We start from the raw sequence: 19,215 nt of genomic DNA on the forward strand, positions 1-19,215 counted from the left end.
CCATCTTCCTGGTGGCTCTGGATTTTTGGACGGCTCTGTTACGGCAGCTGACATTTCTGTAACTGATATACCACAGGTGTCATCATTATTTAACATTGTTCCAGTAACTGCTACTAGCAAAATAGGAAAAAACACGAATTCAGTATTGATTGATCATATGTATGCTTGTCTAGCTAAAGAACTCAAAACAACTAGCTGAAAATAAGTGAGAAATAAATTCACTAAGATGGCCAGTTTTCAAATTCTGCAAGTTAATCACTTCCTACATACCAACAACCAGTTAAAACATAGAGTGGGAAATAAACCCAGTCATACGGCAAAACTACACGTATAAAATACCTAATACATTTAGGAGACAGGAAGGACTTATGCAAGAAAAATGATTAAGTTCTTAGAGACAAAAGTGAATACTCTCTCATCAGTGAAGAGAATGCCTGCATTTCCACGTGGGAGAGCCAACTGTGTAAAGATGTCACCTCTTCCCCCAAACAGTCTACAATTGTTACCTAATACCAGTCAACCCCTCAAGGACTCCTTTCACTTTACGAATGACTCCGAAGTCCATCTGGAGGAAAATGACCTGGCAATGGTAGAAAAATTCCGAAAGAGCAGAGGGGTTTGGTTGGTGTAGACAGAGACAGACACACTCTATAGCATGGTGGTTCAAGGGCATAGCTTTGGCACCAACACACACGGATCAGCAGAACACAGACTCATGTGTCCGAAGGCTGAGCTCCCCGCCCATTGACACGGACCCTGCCCCCACCTTGATGGACCTTGGCAAAAACAGACACGTGGGGAGAGATGTTCCTTAGAGCTTCATGTAGAATCAGGAAAAACTGGAAGCAAACCAGTCCCACACTAAAGGGCTTCCAGACTTTGTCCCCCTCCATACAACCTCCCTCTCTCTCTTCTTCTCTCCCACATACAAGACTAGAGCTAGAGATGAACTGGTCAACTAGCCCTTTTTTTTTTTTTTTTTGCCCCCTTATCTTATCATAAGCATTTTTCGCTCAGGTGACTGTAAGACTACTCCATCCAGATGGCTACATCCATCATCATCCTGTTGTGGCATGACTTAGACTTCTGCCACCCCTCCCCATCGAGGGGGGGCTACTTTCACTTTTTTGTCTATTACATACAATAAAATAGCGCAGATTCTTATGGTTATCTTTGTGTTGTGCTTCCAGAAGATCAACACAAATTTACAGCGATCGTGTACTGTCTAATGAGTAGTTCTTTGGGAAGTGCAAAAGCCACAAGGAGCCAGTACTGTAGTCCCACTAAAACGGCTAAATTAAGGACTGTCCGTACCAAGCACTGGCAAGAGTACGGAATATATGGAGATCCCGTACACTGCCGAATGGGTGAAAAATGACACGACCAGTCTTGAAAACGATCTGGCAGGTTTTTTACAAAGTTAAATATATATCCACTGGAAGCGACCCAAATGTCCATTAATAGGAAAATGGGCAAATAAATGATTTATACCCATGGCATCCTGCTCAGCAGTAAAAAGGAGTGAACTCCCCATCTACACAACAGCCTGGATGACTCTCAAAACAGTTCTGCCGAGCGACAGAGACCAGACCGGGGAATAAAGAGTATATGCCCTTTGATTCTGTTTATATAAAATTTTAGAAAATGCAAACCAGCGTTATAGTGATAGAAAGCAGATCCGTGGTTGCCTAGAGAAGGGGGCAGAGATGGGAGGGAAGGAGAGACTGCAAAAGGGCATGAGAAAGTTTCTGGGGGTGACAGATACACCCTATTATCTTAGCGTGGGGATGGTTTCACAGGGATAGACACGTGTCAAAACTCATCAAACTATACACTTTAAGTACATCTAGTTTATCGCATGCCAACAAAGCTGTAAAAAAAAAAAAAAAAAAGGAAAGGAAAAAGGAAAACACCATTTGAAAAAAGATAAATAAATGGGAATGCCTGCATTTGGCTCAAATACAAGCTTGAATATAGGTATTCGTGTTCAATCAGTTGTCCTTTTTGAAAAATAGCCACATCTAATTCAATTCCTTCTGCATTAGTTTGCTTGAGTTGCTGCAACAAATACCGCAGACCAGGGGCCTCAAACAACAGAAACTTATGTGTCACAGCTCTGGACGCTGCAAGTCCCAGATCGAGGTGCTGGCTGACTGGGCTCTCCTGGTTTGTAGAGGGCACCTCCTCACTGTGTGCTCACATGGGGGAGAGCCATCTCTCGCTCTGTCCCTCTTCTCAGAAGGACACCTTCCTATTGGCTTAGGGCCCCACGCTAATGAATGACCTCATTTAACCTCAATTACCTCCTGAAGATGTGTTTTGAGATACAGTCACACTGAGGGTTAGGCCTCCAACGTACGAGGTTGGTGGGGTTGGGGGAGACATAATTCGGTTCATAGCACTTTCCTTACAATGGCTGACAGGAAATTTCTAATTTCATAACTTTCTTGACAGAATTTGTAAAATGTGAGCAGACAACAAGCTCTTACCCTTGTCCATAAACTCAATTCTGCTAGATGAGCTTCCCCGCTCCCTCCCTCAAGATGGGTTTTTGTCATTAGATTGCTGGAGGAACAAATCACCTGCCCGAATCTGGACTATTTCTGCCCCACCAGCAGACCTCAAAGAACAGCAAAAATATCCTCTGCTCACGTGCAAAACATATACACTACCCTAGCTATAAATTATCGAAAGGATAACAGCCTCCCGATTTCAGCACAGAAATGTTCTTTCCAAAGGACCATGCCAGCCTCATGCCAACACGTGTTTAAGAGGCTCACATGAGGCGGCCACCACAAGCCCAAACCAGCGACGCCTGTGCTGATCCTCAGCCCCTTCTGGAGAACCTGCAAGAGGGTGAGAAGCCACAACGCCGTCTGAGCCCCATACGTCACCTACCGAGAGAAGGAGGCCCGAACAGCAGCAGAGGACCCGGCAGCCTCTGCCTCACATTAGGATCAGGAGCTCTGCCTGACATTCTGTTAGCTAGCTATGTCTCCAGGACCGAAGTTCTGGTGCCCAGACAATCAGCACGTTGCCAGAAGCCAATGAGCCTTGTGCTTACCACCCGTTCTAGTTTACCGACCCATGAAGATTCAGTAACTGCCAAAGACAGGCTTTCAATCTGGTCTCTTCCCAGAAGGCACTCAGGCCACATCTTTCCAATATGACCCTGACACCACACTTAACTGACAACTTCCACCCCCAGGGTCACAGCAGCAGAAGGTTGCTGGAAAATGACTACAATATCTGCCCCAAACTGAGGTACCACACTCTAACACGTGGGACCCCCAAAGTAAGATGACAAGAAGGAACCGGGCATCACACAGGCTCAGAGCTACAAGTCATAAACAGTGAAGGCTGAGAGGGGTTGAGGCCCTACCCCGGGTCACCGGCTAGAGGGGATCTGGAGCAGTGATTTAAACCACATCTCACTGGAAGCATGAAGAGGCTGGGGAGGAGGACATAGAGAGACACGTGGGAAAGGACAATGTCCCCCGCCAAAAAGACACCCCACAACTAAGCCCTTATGAAAAAACTGGTGCAGGGCTAGTGAGGTGCAGTCAAATGGGACACCAATCATTAGTGTCACAGTCTGAATGTTTGTGTCCCACAGTGCGATGGTATTAATGGGGGGTGGGGGTGGCTATGGAAGGTGGCCCTCATGAGGTTAGTGCCCTTAGAGAAAGGACCTCACAGGGCTCTCCCGCCCCTTCCGCCAGGTGAGGTGATGCAAGACCGCCACTGTGAACCAGGAAGCAGCCCGCACTAGGCCCTGAATCTGCCGGTGCCCAGATTTGACTCCCAGCCTCCAGAACTGGGAAAGGCTGGCTGTTCAGAAGCCCAGTCTGGGGTTATTTCTTTATAGCAGCTCACACAGACTAAGACAGCCAGGAAGGTGGCCCAGAGTGACTCAGAAGTTCTTGGCACACATTGAATCACCATGCATATGAGAAGTGAAGTTCTTCACGACATTGTGGGGCAATAAAAAAAGATTAAGGAAGTAACGCTCTACTGTTCCATAAGGGATGTGATGAAAAACCATCCAGGATGCCATCAGAAATGAGCTTTTTGAAAAAACTGATTTACATGGAAAAACAATCTGTGCTTCATTGTCAGACCCTGTTACAGGCTAAATTGTGTCCCCCCAAATTCATAAGTTGAAACCCTAATCTCTAATACTTCACAGTATGACTATATTTGGAGACAGGGACTTTAGAAAGATAACTACGGCAAAATGTGACTGTCTAGGGAACGTCCAATATGACTGATGTCTTTGTAAGACATCAAGACACAGACATGCACACTGGAGAGACCACATGAGATCCGAGTGAGAAGTTGGCTGCCTACAAGCCAAAGAGAGAGGCCTCAAAAGAAACCACCTCAGCCGGCACCTTGATCTTGGGCTTCTAGCCTCCAGAACTATGGGAAAGTTAATTTCCGTTAGGTCACCCAGCCTGTGGGATTTTGCTATGACAGCCTTAGCTGATTAACATAAGACCTCAGACCAAAGGGGCTTTATCTGAACTAACACGATCTAACAGAGAAAAGTAGTTGACTAGAACTAGGGTAAAAATCGAGATCCAGGGGCGCTTGGGTGGCTCAGTCGGTTCAGTTCAGGTCATGATCTCACAGTCCGTGAGTTCGAGCCATGCGTCAGGCTCTGTGCTGACAGCTCAGAGCCTGGAGCCTGCTTTGGATTCTGTGTCTCCCTCCCTCTCTGCCCCTCCCCTTCTCATGCTCTGTCTCTGTCTCAAAAATAAATAAAAAAAAGTTGAAAAAAAAAAATTAAAAATAAACAAATAAATAAACAAATAAATAAAAACATTAAAAAAAATTAAAAAAAAAAATCGAGATCCAGCTCAGACTCCTCGAGTTTCCAGGCAAAAGAGGTCCCGGGGCTAATCAGTTCAGTGTAGACCAGAAACGTTCACCAGGTCTCCCATCTCCAGCCCACATTCTTCCCCAAATAGTGCTAATTCTGAGATGCCACAGGGGGGCTGTGCTTTACCAAGGAGGTGTCATCATTAAGTGATAAGACTTGAGAAGCTGAAACGTATCACAATACCCATAATATTTCTCGTTATTCGTGTCACCTGCTTTCTGGCCATTTTGTGAAACAAAGTGGTACCGAAAAAAAGCCACAAAAAAGGTGCTTCATTTAGGACCATTATGAAGTTTTTAAAAAAGAGGTTTCGGTGATAAGATTTTCAAATGTCCAGAGTTTATTCATTTCTACTATCCTTCATTTCAATAATCAAAGTCATAATCCAGGCTTGGCAAGTGGTTGGGTTCATAAGAGCTCAACATGCCGCCTGTTAATTAAAATTTATCTAAAAATAATCAGTGAAAGATGATGGCTTGGCATCTCAGATAAACAATTAAGCAAAATCTACCCTATTCATGTTGATACACCTGAAAGCAATCAAAGATAAACTTTTTCTACTACATAAAAATCTCAAAATCATACTGTAAGTTTGGCAAACAAACAAACAAAAACCCTGATATACTTAGAACACAAAGACAGTCTGACAAACCAAGACTTTTTGGGGCTCAGTTTCCTCATTTGCTAAGCCTGGAGCTAGATGAGCCTTCTGTTCTGTCTACGGTTTACATTTTATAACCAGCAATCACCTACCTTAATTAAAAAGTATCTTGATCTAACCTTACTATTAACCTATAATATTGCTTCCATTTGCATTATGAACATTTTTTACTAATTCATCACCCATCTACTCACTGAATCTCTGTGTACACCCATGAGCTCAGGAAGCCTGACCACCACCACAGCCTTAAATCCCTTATTCACATCAATTCCTACTAAGGTTCCCCGAATACAGTTGTGAGTCTCCCAGAAGTTAGGTAGCTGCCAACACTGATCGGGGCTTGCTACATCCAGCACTTCCTGAACCTCCAGTAACTCTGATCTGACCACAAAAGCTGCCCATGCCACCCCAGCAGGCTCCTGCGCTCGGGCTCACTGCCCACACATCAACCAGAAGGATTCTTCCAGCAGGCGAGGCAGAAGTCACCTGGCTTCTCCTCCCTTGCAGAACAAAACCCCGTCATCTGCCCTAGCTATCTCTCTTCCCTCATCTCCTCTCACCTCTCTACTCCAGTCACACCCACCCCCTACTGTACCTTGGACACAGTCCCACACCCCAGATGGTCTCCCCACCAGCTTGCTCACTGCATCCAGGCCTCTACTCAAATCTCAAATGTCACATTATCAGAGCACCCCACCCTCCTTCCTCACTACCCTACTTCCCTTCCCTGGTTTATTTTTCCTTAGCATTCAGCACCGGATATCACATATTTATTCACTGTCTGCCTTCTGCCAACAAAGCCTTATGAACTTTGTGTTCAATGCCATATCCCCAGCACCTAGGTGTTCGGTCTATCTTGGTTCTACCACTGTATTACTTTGCTAAGGCTGCTGTAACGTAGCACTACACACTGGATGGCTTAAACAACAGAAGAAGATTGTCTCTGAGTTCTGGAGGCCAGAAGTCCTAGCTCAAGGTGTCAGCTGGCTGGTTCCTTTGGGGGCTGTGAGGGAGAATACCTCCAGACTGCTCCTCTTGCTTCTGGAAGTTTGCTGGCAATCTCCAGTGTTCCTTGCCTTATAATTGCATCAGCCAGACCTCTGCCTTCACTTTCATATGGGGTCTTCCCTCTGTGCATGTCTGTGTCTGAGTCCAAATTGCCCCCTTTTAGAAGGACTCTAGTCCAAGTGGATCAGGGCCCACCCTAATCTAGTGACTTCACTTTAACTCGATTAGCTCTGTAAAGACCAGATCTCCAAATAAGGTCACACTCTGAGATACTGGGGGTTAAGACGAGAACCTATCTTTTTTGGAGGACGTAATTCAACCCATAACCACCACTTAGCAGCTGTACGACATGGGGCAAGTTAGTTAGCCTTCATCAATAAAATGGGTCTTAATAATTCATTGCACCTACTTCATCTGGATAATGAAGATAGTGCCCCTGACAGCAAAGAGGTTATCACTGCCCCCTTATGTGAGCCATACAGATAATGACTTGAAAAAAAGCTCAAGAGCATGGGCTTTGCAGCCAGGCAGCCAGGGTTTGAGCTCTCTGCGCTTGCAGGCTCGAATACTGCAGAAGTTTCTTAATTTGAGATCAAGCATATCTCCAGATACACAGTATTATAAAATAATGCACGCCAAGTCCTTAGCACACAGTATGCTCTCTAGGAATGTCCACTGTCACAGGCAGGGCTGAGGCAAAGATGGACAGTGTCACCTCATCCCACTGATGTCTTGCAAGTTTCTCGCTCATCACTTAATCATCCATAGCAGCAGAGCACAGGAAGCTTGATCACAGAAAACACAGTAGAGCCGTTACATGGAACTGGGTACCAACTGTAACAAAAAGTTGTCTTTTGAAACTTTTATTCACTATCACTCATATCCACCTGCCTACTGACATCACGTGGGGACATCCACCAGAAACATCAAACTAACCCATCCCTCGGTCTCCCTGCTCACCCCATGAAGTGGGCCCCGCCCCCAGGGTCCCCGTTGCATCTTGTGGCTTCTCAAGCCAACAGCCTGGGAGAAAACCTGTGAATCCTACTGGACTCCTCTTCTTCTCTTGTATCCCAAATCCAGTCCATGAGCAAATCCTGTTACACCTTCAAAATATATCAGAATCCAAACTTTTCTCCACTGGTGCACCTATGTTACAGCAACGGCCCCTAAATGGTCTCCCTGTTTCTGCCTTGCCTGACTCCTACCCATTTTCTAGCCCCCACAGAGCAACTGGAGCCGGCTCCAGTGGGCTAAGCCGGGCTACGCTACTCACTCAACTCCCCTCCGGGGCTCCCCCACGCAGTCCCTGACTCAGTGGCCACTGTCAGACTCCAGTTTTAAAGGACCTACAAGACTGGATGCCCTCCCCACCCCTTACCTCTATAGCCTTGTGTACTACCCTTTCCCCATCCCTCGCCTGCTTTGTGACCTCACTGGCCTCAGACACACGAGAGCCTCTACACTTAGCCAAAGGGCACTTTCTCAACGAAGCCTTCCTTAAAGACCCCATTTACTATCACAACGTGTCCTCAACACTCACCGTCCCCTCCCTTCTTTATTGTTCCCATTCACTCATCACTATCTACCCGCCCGTATATTTTGTTTATTATCCAGCTTTCCCCTGATCCCGGTGTGGGCAGAGTCTTGGTTTTGTTCTCTGCTCTGCCCTGACACCTAGGACAGTACTAGCACGTTGCAGGGACTCCCATAGTTACCGAATGAATAGCCAGTGCTTTTAAAGCTCCTCCAAAAAGGGTTCATCTCTACTCGATAACCTGCATTTTAAAAGGTGGGTTAAGGGGCGCCTGGCTGGCTCAGTTGGGAGAGTGAATGACTCTTGATCCCAAGGTCGTGAGTTTGAGCCCCAGGTTGGGAATGGAGATCATGTAAATAAATGAACTTAAAAAAAAATAATAATAAAAGGTGGGTTAAAACGATTAAACATTTTAGGAAGTTTGTCAGGCATATCGAAACGAGGCTTGTTTAACGGACTACCTTGTGGCTTGAGAACTGTACTTACCAAGTTTATTATCTTACCTAGCTCAAAATGCATATGTTCCTGAATAAACTGAAAGACATCCTATATTCATGGACTCAAAGACTTAATACTGTTCACATGGCAACACTCCCCAAAGTGATCTACTGAGTCGATATAATTTCTGTCAGAATCCCACCAGGCTTGTTGGCAGAAACTGACAAGCTGATCCTAAAAGGCATATGGAATTTCAAGGAATCCAGAACGGCCAGAACAACGGTGAAAAGAACAACAAAGAGCAACAAAATCATTCCCCCATCTCAAAGCTTACTACAAAGCCTCAGTAATCGAAATGTGTGGTGTTGGCATAAGGATAGACAGGTCAATGGAAAAGAAATGGAAGTCCAGACATAAACCCAACTTATGGCCAACTGATTTTCAACAAGGGTTCCAAGGCCCTCGGAAAGAACAGTGTCTTCAACGGATGGTGCGGGAACAACTGGATTTCCTCATGCAAAAGAATATGCTCGGAGCCTTACCTCACACCATGCACAAAAATTAACTCAAGATGGATCAAAGACCTAAACATAAGATCTAAAACTGTAAAACTCTCAGAAGAAAATACAGGGGCAAATCTTCACGATTTGGGATTCAGCAAGTTTCTCAGATATGACATCAGAAGCACGAGCAACAGAAGAAAAAGTTGATAGCTTGGACTACATAAAACTAAAAAGTTTTTGCATAACGGATGCCATCAAAAAGGTGAAAAGACAACATAAGAATGGGAAAAAAATATTTGCAAACCATATATCCAATAAGGGCCTAGTATCCAGAATATGTAAAGAACTCTTACACATCAACAACAAAAAGACAACCCACTTTAAAAAATGGGCAAAGATTTTGAGCAGAAATTTCTCCAAAGAAGACATACAAGGGCGACCAGGCGGCTCAGTCGGTTGAGCGTCCAACTCTTGGTTTCAGCTCAGGTCACGATCTCACGGTTCGTTGTTTGAGCCCCACACTGAACTCGGCACTGATGGTGTGGAGCCTGCTGGGGATTCTCTCCCTATGTCTCTTTCTCAAATAAATAAACAAATAAATAAATAAACAAACAAATATACATATATATTTTATATGTATATAGATGGCCAATAAGCACGTGAAAAAATACCCAAATTATTGGTCATTAGGAAAATGCAAATCAGAACCACAATGAGACACCACTACGATAGCTATCATCAAAATGTTTTTAAAAATCTAAATGTTGGTGAAGACACGAAGAAACCGGAATGTTCAACCATTGCCAATGGCCATGTAAACTGGTGCCACCTCAGAAAACAGTCTGGTGGTTCCTTGAGAAGTTACACATAGAATTACCACGTGACTCAGTAATTCCACTTCTAGGTCTCTATACCCCACAGGAATGAAGACAGATGTTGAAACAAAAATTTGTCCATAAATGTTCACAGCAGCACTATCCGTAAGAGCCAAAAGGCAAAAACACAAGTGTCCATCAGTAGGTGAACAGATACACAAAATGTGGTCTATCCATACAATGGAGTATTATTCAGCCACAAAAGTCAGTGAAGCAATGACACATGCTACAACATGAATGAACCCTGAAAACAGGCTGAGTTAAACCAGACACTGAAGGACAGTGTATGTGTGCATTTTTCATGAAATGTCCATAGACACAGAAAGTAGATTAGTGGTTGCCGGGGCCTGTGTGGGGAGGCTGGGGGGGATGGGGAAGGTTTCCTCTCGGGGTGGTATAAACCTTCTGGAATTAGATAGTGGTGATGGTTGCACAACACTGCGAATGTAGTAAAAGCCATGTAACTGTAAGCTCTAAAATGGTTACATGACAAATTCTAGGTTATGTCAATTTTACTGCAACAAAAAATAATGGACACACCCTGTCCCAAAATAAGTATGCTATTTTTAGATTCCAGGAGACTCAAGCACTAAACTATGGAAACATCTAGAAGAACCTGAATATGCCTAAATCCCATTCCAGCGCTTCTCCCTTTCCCCTAAAGGGAGACCCACCTTCATGAATGACAGTGACTACTGTGTTTAGCTTGCACATTCCACAGTCAGAGCTCTACAGCCAAAGAACTCTCCAGCTCTTATCTGCTGTGTTATTACACCTAGTTATCCCGGCAAGCACCAGCCGTGGCATTCACAAGTGATAAATATACCTTGAAAGAGATAACGTCGTTTCCCGGCCACTACCTGTCACGACTGCCTACCTCCACTGTGCCTGACAGGCATCTGTGAAGGCCGACAGCTGCTCTCTGGTAGTCGGCGCTGGACTGCTAGCTGGACTGTAATCATGGTCAGGCTGCTGGAATTTTTCACTCCCTCCCCAGACCCCTCCTGCATTCCCTGCAGAGGTCAATTCTTTCTCTTCGTTAGAGGACCCTGGTGTGTGTGACCTGGTGAGTGGAGATCTGCAGAGTAGGTATGGGTATCTCTCAAGTCCCATATGGCACTAGGGTTCCAAACTCAGGTATCCTGGCCAAGGGCCTCGGCCAGGCAGCAACGGAGCCCGGGATTGGCACCTTCAAGCCCAAATATCTTCTACCTACAGTAGAAGCACTGGGCATTACTAGGTCATCCTGCTGGGCAGGATGGGAACATACAGTGGTCCCATCTATAGGACACAAGGTCAAACCTGCATGCGACCAGTTTTGCTCTTCCTAGACTTGGCCCTTTTCTCCTAGTCCAAACACACTCACAATTTCTGGGCAGATTTCAATATTGATGGTAACTCATGGAAGACCAAAATTTGACAATCTGCAGTAAAAATGGCCATAAAAGTAGACTGAAAAAGAAAAAGCCATAAAAATCCTAAGTAATACCTGAAAAATAATTCGTCTTTGAATAACTGATTGGACAATTTTATAGTTTATCTTGTTTAGATGTAAATATAGTTGAGAAAGAGACTGTTCAGCTATTCCATTGACTACATCCACGGTATAATTCTATTATCAGGGAAAAAAAAAAAAAAGGAGGTAAGCATACTGACCAGGATAACAGCAGGTAACTGGGTGACAGAATTATGGGTAGTTTTTTTTTTTAATATGAAATTTATTGTCAAATTGGTTTCCATACAACACCCAGTGCTCATCCCAAAAGGTGCCCTCCTCAATACCCATCACCCACCCTCCCCTCCCTCCCACCCCCCATCAACCCTCAGTTTGTTCTCGGTTTTTAAGAGTCTCTTATGCTTTGGCTCCCTCCCTCTCTAACATGGGTAGTTTTTCTTATCAGTACTTCCTAGTTGTTATAATCAACATGTTGTGTAACAACAACAAAAAAAGATAATTCCCCGCCTGGCCTAGTCAGTAGAACAGGCAACTCTTGATCTCTGGGTCTTGAGTTCAAGCCCCACATTGAGTGTAGAGCTTACTTAAATAAATAAAAGTTAAAAAAAAAAATAAGATCTTTTTTTAAAAAAGGTAATTTCTTGAAATAATAAAAGACAGTGGTGTCCCCCCCCCCCCCCATGCAATCCAGTCTCCACCCCACCTACCTTGTTGAGCTTGCCCAGTGAAGATATGAGATCCGCCCATTCACTTGAGGACTCAAAATTTCTTAAAGCCTTTTCAATCACTGAGGAGTAATTTCTGTATCTGTAATCATTTAAGAGTTCCTGCTCTTCTGGATCCATCTTACATTCTCACAGTGGAGAAAGGATCTAAAAGTGAATTAAGAAATAAATGAGGGAGCTACCCAAGGACACAAAGCGTTCCCAGCCCAGAGCTACAGAGGACACGCGTCCACAAACACTACTGTGCACAAACGTACTCAGCAATCCAATTCAAATATTTAGCAAGGCTTCTGGGCCAGGCACTGTGGTAGATAAAAGATAAACAGTTCCGGCCCTCTTGGATTCTGGAGACAAATGGACGGAGCAGAAAAGAAGCAAAAATGCTAGGATTCCTGAGTTGACAAAATTAATTCTAGGAGTGAAACTTACAAAGCGGCAAACCAACCTTGTTGCCCACCGGTAATTCTGAATGCAGGCGGCCCTTCCCACTGAAGGGCATTTATGAAGGCTAAGAAAAAGCAGGTCAATGCTATTACCCAGAACAACCTCTTTAGTGATCTAGTCCTTTTCGACTAGACTATGTTAGAGGATTGGAAATATTCTAGAGGAAGGTCTGATGGAAAAAACAAGAAAAGTTTAAACAATAAGGGTGTAAGAATGCAGTATGTGACCCCAGTGTTGCCAGAAATCCACCATGTGCCTGTTCGGTTACTGAGCTCCAATTACCCACCCATCTCCCCAGCCAGGCACTGCCCTGACAGCTTCATGCCTCAGTGTGAAGAGTCTGGACGCAGGGTGGTGACACCAGGGCCCAAGCAATCACCATTTTACTCTCCTCGCCTTTGTATATTCTTTGACGGATTCTTTTATTTTTCCCTGTGGCCAGATGCATTCATTATGTATGAACCACTGCAGCTGGTATAAAGCCTGAGACCTTTAAGGTCTAATCCCAGCTCCAATGGCAACCATCTCCTCTTCTTTTTATCCTCAGTGCGACAAAAGGAAACAAAAAATAACACAGAATACTGCACTGATTTGACTTTGTGGAAATATCTGTCATTTAAACACTATAACGTATGCGTGCTTAGGTCAAGTTTTGTTTTTTTTTTTCTTCATTAAAAAAAATCTGTAGGTCAACCTACCAGTCTATTCAAATAAATAACAACTCTGATATTATTCCAGGGGTGCCTGTGTTTGGCATCCAACTTCGGCGCAGGTCACGATCTCCCAGTTTGTGAGTTCAAGCCCCGCACTGGGCTCACTGCTGTCAGCGCAGAGCCCGCTTCAGATCTTCTCTCTCCCTCTCTCTCTCTCTGTCCCTCCCCGGCTCGTGCTCTCTCTCTCTAAAATAAATAAACCTTCAAAAAAAAAAAAAAAAAAAAAGCTATTCCACAAGATACGGAAATGTTGGAAGTCACCAAGTTCCTTACTTCGACATTTTTCTCAAAAAGGCTGCCTTAAGGCTCTGATTTGCCCTCCTTCTTTGGCCTTCATCTGATTAAGATCTATGTAAAGTATGGCAGGCATCTACCCTAAAATTCCTTGTCCCCTTTTCCATACTAAGGGAACACTAAGTTTGCTCGGGGCAGTGCTAACAGTTCCCCGCCTCCCTTGCAGCTAGGTGGCCATTAACAGTTGTAGGCAGTGAACAGTCAGTAGAAGCTGGTGGTGGGGCCATCAGGAAGGCGGTTTGAAAGGAGGTAGACTCTTCTGGCATGGGCCTCCTGCCCTTCACTCTTGCCCTTTTTTCTGCCTGGAACAAAGGTTTAATGTTGGAGGTGAAGCCACGTGTGGCAACCAAGAAGAAACCACCACCCACAGTGTGCAACTTTTGTGGGTAAGTGGAAAGACACAGCAGCTGAGGCCAGAGATGGCTTTAAGAAGGCATCACGTCAAGCCTGGACACTCTGCCTCTGGACTTGATGTTTTCTGCACAGAAGAGATAATGTAAGCCACCGTTGAATCACATTTTGTGATACAACCAAACACGATCAAGCCTGATTGATATACGAGGCTAACAGTCACTAGTACGTAGTCTGAAAAGAGAATAAAATGTAGAGCACTGTGATGTAATTAAATATACTGAAAATGCCATAGTGAGTTTGCTAACAAAGTCACATGTAGTCAGTCGAAATGGCAAAACCACAGATGAAAGAAACTGAACTGTAGGGGAGCCTGGGTGGCTCAGTCAGTTAAGAATCTTACTCTTGGTTTCAGCTCAGGTCATGATCTCACAGCTTATGGGTTCGATTACTACGTCGGGCTCTATGCTGACAATGTGGAGCCTGCTTGGGATTCTCTCTCTATGCCTCCCACCTGCCCACCCCCAGCGTCTCTCTTGCTCTCAAATAAATAACTAGGAAGGAAGGAAGGAAGGAAGGAAGGAAGGAAGGAAGGAAGGAAGGAAGGAAGGAAGAGAAAGAAACTGAACTGTAGATACGAAATGTTCTTGAGGCCTGGATCTTTCATTTACTGGCCTTGGCCAAGTTCTAAGAATCCCATGATACCTGCTAGTTCACTTTCTGGTCATTCTGGGCCCACTCTGAGCTCCCAAGGCCACCACAACTTTCAAGTTTCTCACGTCAGTGGGCCTTTACCACTCAGGAGGACTGTGTAGCAGACCACTCCCTCCTTTTCAAAACAGCCTCCTTTCAGCCCACACACTCCTCTGGCCCCACCAGCTTTGAGTGGGTTTCCTTCTCTGTGGTTCCTTCTCCTCTGCAGGCTGATCCTCCTCTACCTGCTGCAAATGTTGGCATGTCCTGGTACCAGGCCTTGGGTCCTCTCTCTCTTTATCCCTGGTCATCTGGCAAATACCATCTTTAAGCTAATGACCCATGCATTCATAATGCCTGCCCAAACTTTCCCCTCTGAGGTCCAAATTCATGCAATTGTCTGCTTGACTCTTCCACTCGGATGAGGCATAGTGTCTCAGCCTTAGTGCATCCCAAACATCCATCAACAAAATACAGTCAAGCCATACAATGAACAGAGTACTAATATACACCATAGTACAGGTGAACCTGAGAAATACATAACGTGGTGGAAGAAGCCGCACAAAAGGTCACATACTGGATGATTCTGTTCATACCACATGCCCAGAATAGGTGAAGCTACAGAGATGACGAGCAGATTAGTGGCCTCCTAGGGAAGGGAGTAACAACAGGGAGTTGTTGGGCACGGGATCTTCCTGGGGTAAAGCAAAAGTGCGAAAACTGGATTGTGGCAATGGTTGCACAACTCTGTGAATGACTAAAAATCACCGAACTGTGCCCTTAAATGAAGGTTATGATCTGTAAATTACACTTCAATAAAGCTGTCTTTAAGAAAACCCATACTGTTGGGGCACCTGGGTAGCTCAGCTGGTCGAGCGTCCGACTCTTGATTTCTGCTCAGGTCACGATCTCATGGTTTGTGAGTTCAAACCCCGTGTCTGGCTCTGTGCTGACAGTGTGGAGCTTGCTCGGGATTCTCTCTCTCTCCCCTCCCCTGCTAATGTGTGTGTGTGTGTGTGCATGCACGTGTGTGTATATGTGCACATGCACGCACACGCTCTCTCAAAATAACCTTAAAAAAAACTATACTTAAAAAAATGTTTTTAGTCTTTATTTTTGACAGAGAGAGACAGAAAGACACAGAGAGAGAGACAGAGTGCAAGTGGGGGAGGAACAGAGAGAGAGACACACACACACAGAATCCAAAGCAGGCTCCAGGCTCTGAGCTGTCAGCACAGAGCCCAACACGGGGCTCTAACTCACTAGCTGTGAGCTCATGACCTTAGCCCAAGTCAGACGCTTAACTGACTGAGCCACTCAGGCGCCCGCCCCCCCAAAGAAACTATACTTTTCATGCGACCTGCTCAACATGCTCCTTCTCCAGTCTTCCTTTCCTCAGAAAGTGGCCCCACCATTCACAAGACCTCTGACATCATCCTGGATTCTTCCTTCTCTTCACTTGCCACACTCAACCCAAGTCCTGACTCCTCTTCTTCCAAAACACCTGTGGCCTCAATTGCTCTCCATCCCCGTGGCACCACTGTGCAAGAAGCCACCTTTCCCCTACAAGCTTGCAGGTATTTCCTGACGCTTCTTCTTCACTCTTGCCCCTCTCCAATGCATTTTCACATAGCACCTCAAGAATCCTCTTAAAACATACTTTACAGTACATCTCCACCATGTTTATTATTATTTTTAATGTTTATTTTTGAGAGAGACAGAGAGTAAGTGGGGGAGGAGCAGAGAGAGAGACAGGGAGAGAGACACAGAATCGGAAGCAGGCTCCAGGCTCTGAGCTGTCAGCACAGAGCCCTATGCGGGGCCCAAACCCACAAACCGTGAGATCATGACCTGAGCTAAAGTCGGACGCTTAACCGACTGAGACACCCAGGTGCCCCTACATCCCCACCATGTTTAAACTCTTCCCATTAAGCTTATCATAATCCAAACTTCCTCACCCCTCACCCCATGGCCTACAAGGCTCCATCTATCTCTCTTTGAGGCACTCTGCTTGTTCTAGAGCTAACTCAGCCTATCACAGAGCCTTTGCACATTCTGTGGCTCTCTGCAAAAATATACTGGACTACGTGTATCAACGCACACAGTAAAATTGCCCACTGTTCCTTGGGAAGGCTTGTCCCTTTTTCTGAAACACTAGCCATCACACTCCTTAAAAATATTAAAGGATGGTAATGAGAAATGGTACTTTATTTTCCCGAGTAAGGAGTTAGTACACCCAAAGAAACCATAATTGGGTTTTTTCCCCAGGAAATTTACAGGTTTGAAATCCAGCGTCTCTGAACCACTGCAAAACTCCATACATAGTCTGTTCACTATATTAAGTGTCTAAGTACAGGGAAAGGAAACATGGAAAAAACCAGGGTTCCCCTTTCATAGTTCAGAACATAACTGAAAGAGGAAATACCTAAACACATAATTTCAGTTTAAGGTGGCCCACGCAGGGACAGAGGGTGTGCCGACATAACAATGGCACAAGGAAAGGACAGAGGGAGCCCAACTACCAGCAGAGGAGTCCTCAAAGTCCACAGGTTTGGGCGGCTAGTTAGTAGGAAGAGAGCCTCGGTCAGCGATCAGGTTCGTGTTTAGGATGTGGCGCCATTGCTCCTGGCAAAGAAGGGGTTGGCCAGGTAAGAGCAGGTAACTGGAGCAGTTCAATGTCATGGCTGGCTACATGAAGAAAGTACTATCTGGTGTAACTAAAAGCACAGATGGGAGGTTTGGAAAGAGGCATTCAAGCAAACTCCTTTATTTCAAATATGGGCATTCAATACTATGCTACTACACAAGCCTTCTGGGCTCAGTAAATCCATCATTATGCATGCATTTATCTTATGCAACACACAGAAGCCGAGGAGATGGGCATTATCTTGATGCTGCTCAAGATGAGGATATTGGGAATCAGAAAAACTGCCCAGGGCCCTCAGCAACCAACTGGCAGAGTTAGGGATCCAGTTCAGGTCAGCATAATGGTACACAGCTTTTACTACGTTATGCGGCAAGTAAAATGAACAGTTCAGCCCTCAAATAGTTCTTTTGACAATGCTCTTGCAATGTATCCTGAGTACCTTTCCTGTGAGAGGCTCAGCTCAGTAAAACTGATGGAGTCCCACAGACTACTAACAACTAAATACACAAAGGAATAACCATATAAACAAGTACATCTGACCAGAAGTAGCCGCCTTAAAATCGAAAATGTCAGCAAGAAATCTCTCACCTTTTCCATTCCTAATTTCTTAGAAAAACAAGTTCAGGTAAAAAAAAAATCAACTGCCCAGATGAGAAGGAAGTTAACCGTAAAGACATTTACATGAAAGAACATGGGAATAAGATGAAACCAGAGTGAAAAAGGACAAATAGCCATCCTCTTGCAAGAACATTAGATAATGACCCTTAGTCTACAGCACGGAAACACTCTTCTGCCAATGGTTTAATCAACTCTGGGGCACATTATTTTGAATTCGGTCTTTCAGAGTGGTAATTAAATTGCAGCGGAAAAAATTTAAGACCCTAACAGGAGCGGGCTTTGGGGACGGGGGGGGGGGGGGGGGGGGGAAGGCCTCCATCGCCTTACCAAAAAATCCTACAAAGGTTTCTCCAAATATTGAGCAACTGTCCCAGGTTAGGGAAACACCTGCGGCTAACAGTCTCCTTAAGCAGCCCTAGTTGTTGCTAAAGGTCCAACCACGCCGGCCGCAGGCGGCAATCCTGCAAGACTCCGGGGCCAGGATGCGGGGAGAGCGCTCGCACTGCGGCTCGGATCTCTTGTCTTGGGGCAGTCTAGGAGACTCTGGGGTCCTCCCTCATCAGGAAAGCCCTCAGTTTACAAAGATTTCAGTCCCTAGCCCTCCGCCCGGACCAGGACGGCACAAGCAAACAAAGGCGCGGCTTGCGTCGTCCGCCGGCCGAGGTGAGGGGAAGGCGGGCGGTGACCCACCTGACCTCCACCTGCCCGACGAGAGGCCGGACCGGCCCTGTGTGGACTTGGCCGCACTTCCTTCGCCGCAGAGGGCCGGGGAGACTGGGGGACCCCGCCCTGCCCTCGGGGTGTCCCCGGGGGTCCCGGGCCGGAGCCCACGCCCACGCGCGGCCTCGCCGGGGCCGGCCCCGCACTGCCGCAGCGCCCGCCGCGGGCCCCGGCCGCGCTCGGGGGGCTCCCCTCGCCCCGGGACCGCCCCCACAGCGCCGCTCGAACCCTGCGCGTCCGGGGGGAGGACGCCCGCGCCGCCTCGCCGCCCCAGGGCCCGCGGGAGGAGACGCCCGGGGCGCCCGGGCTTCGCCCGGCGGCCGAGGGCGCGGGGCCGGCTTACCGGCGGCGGCGGCGGCGTCCCTGGTCGGCGGGCGCGCCCACGTGCGGCGCGGAAGAGCCGGCCGGGCTGTGGCAGGTAGAGCGAGCGGCCCGCTGCGGCTCAGTCGGGAGCCGGCACCGCGGAGGAAGCACCGCGCCCGAGCCGGAGCGGCCGCGGCCCCAGGCGGTGGGGCGGGACCGTGAGGAGGGCCCTCGGCATGGAGGCGTGGTCATGGCGGGCGGAGGCGGAGCCGGGGCGGGCCCTCGGCGCGCGGGGGCGGAGCCGGGGCGGGACCAAGGGCGAGCCCTCGGTGCGGGGTCAGAGG

At 46.6% G+C, this 19,215-nt stretch overlaps 1 protein-coding gene across 4 annotated transcripts in view; it reads right to left on the minus strand.

Annotated features, from left to right (window-relative positions):
• Nucleotides 1–12,254, minus strand: part of DOP1B (DOP1 leucine zipper like protein B) — a 96,851-nt gene extending 84,597 nt beyond the window's left edge. For all 4 annotated transcript variants that reach the window (XR_008422416.1, XM_053903090.1, XM_053903089.1 and 1 more), the window contains exon 1: nucleotides 12,071–12,254. Coding sequence is in view for 3 of the 4 variants with exons in the window: in XM_053903090.1 (XP_053759065.1) it covers nucleotides 12,071–12,208 (138 nt within the window). In the remaining variant the exon portion in view is untranslated. The remainder of the gene's footprint in view (nucleotides 1–12,070) is intronic.
• Nucleotides 12,255–19,215: the final 6,961 nt, after the last annotated feature.

Source organism: Panthera pardus, unplaced genomic scaffold, assembly GCF_024362965.1.
Source record: "Panthera pardus isolate Hobbes unplaced genomic scaffold, ASM2436296v1 HiC_scaffold_16, whole genome shotgun sequence".
NCBI lineage: Eukaryota > Metazoa > Chordata > Mammalia > Carnivora > Felidae > Panthera > Panthera pardus.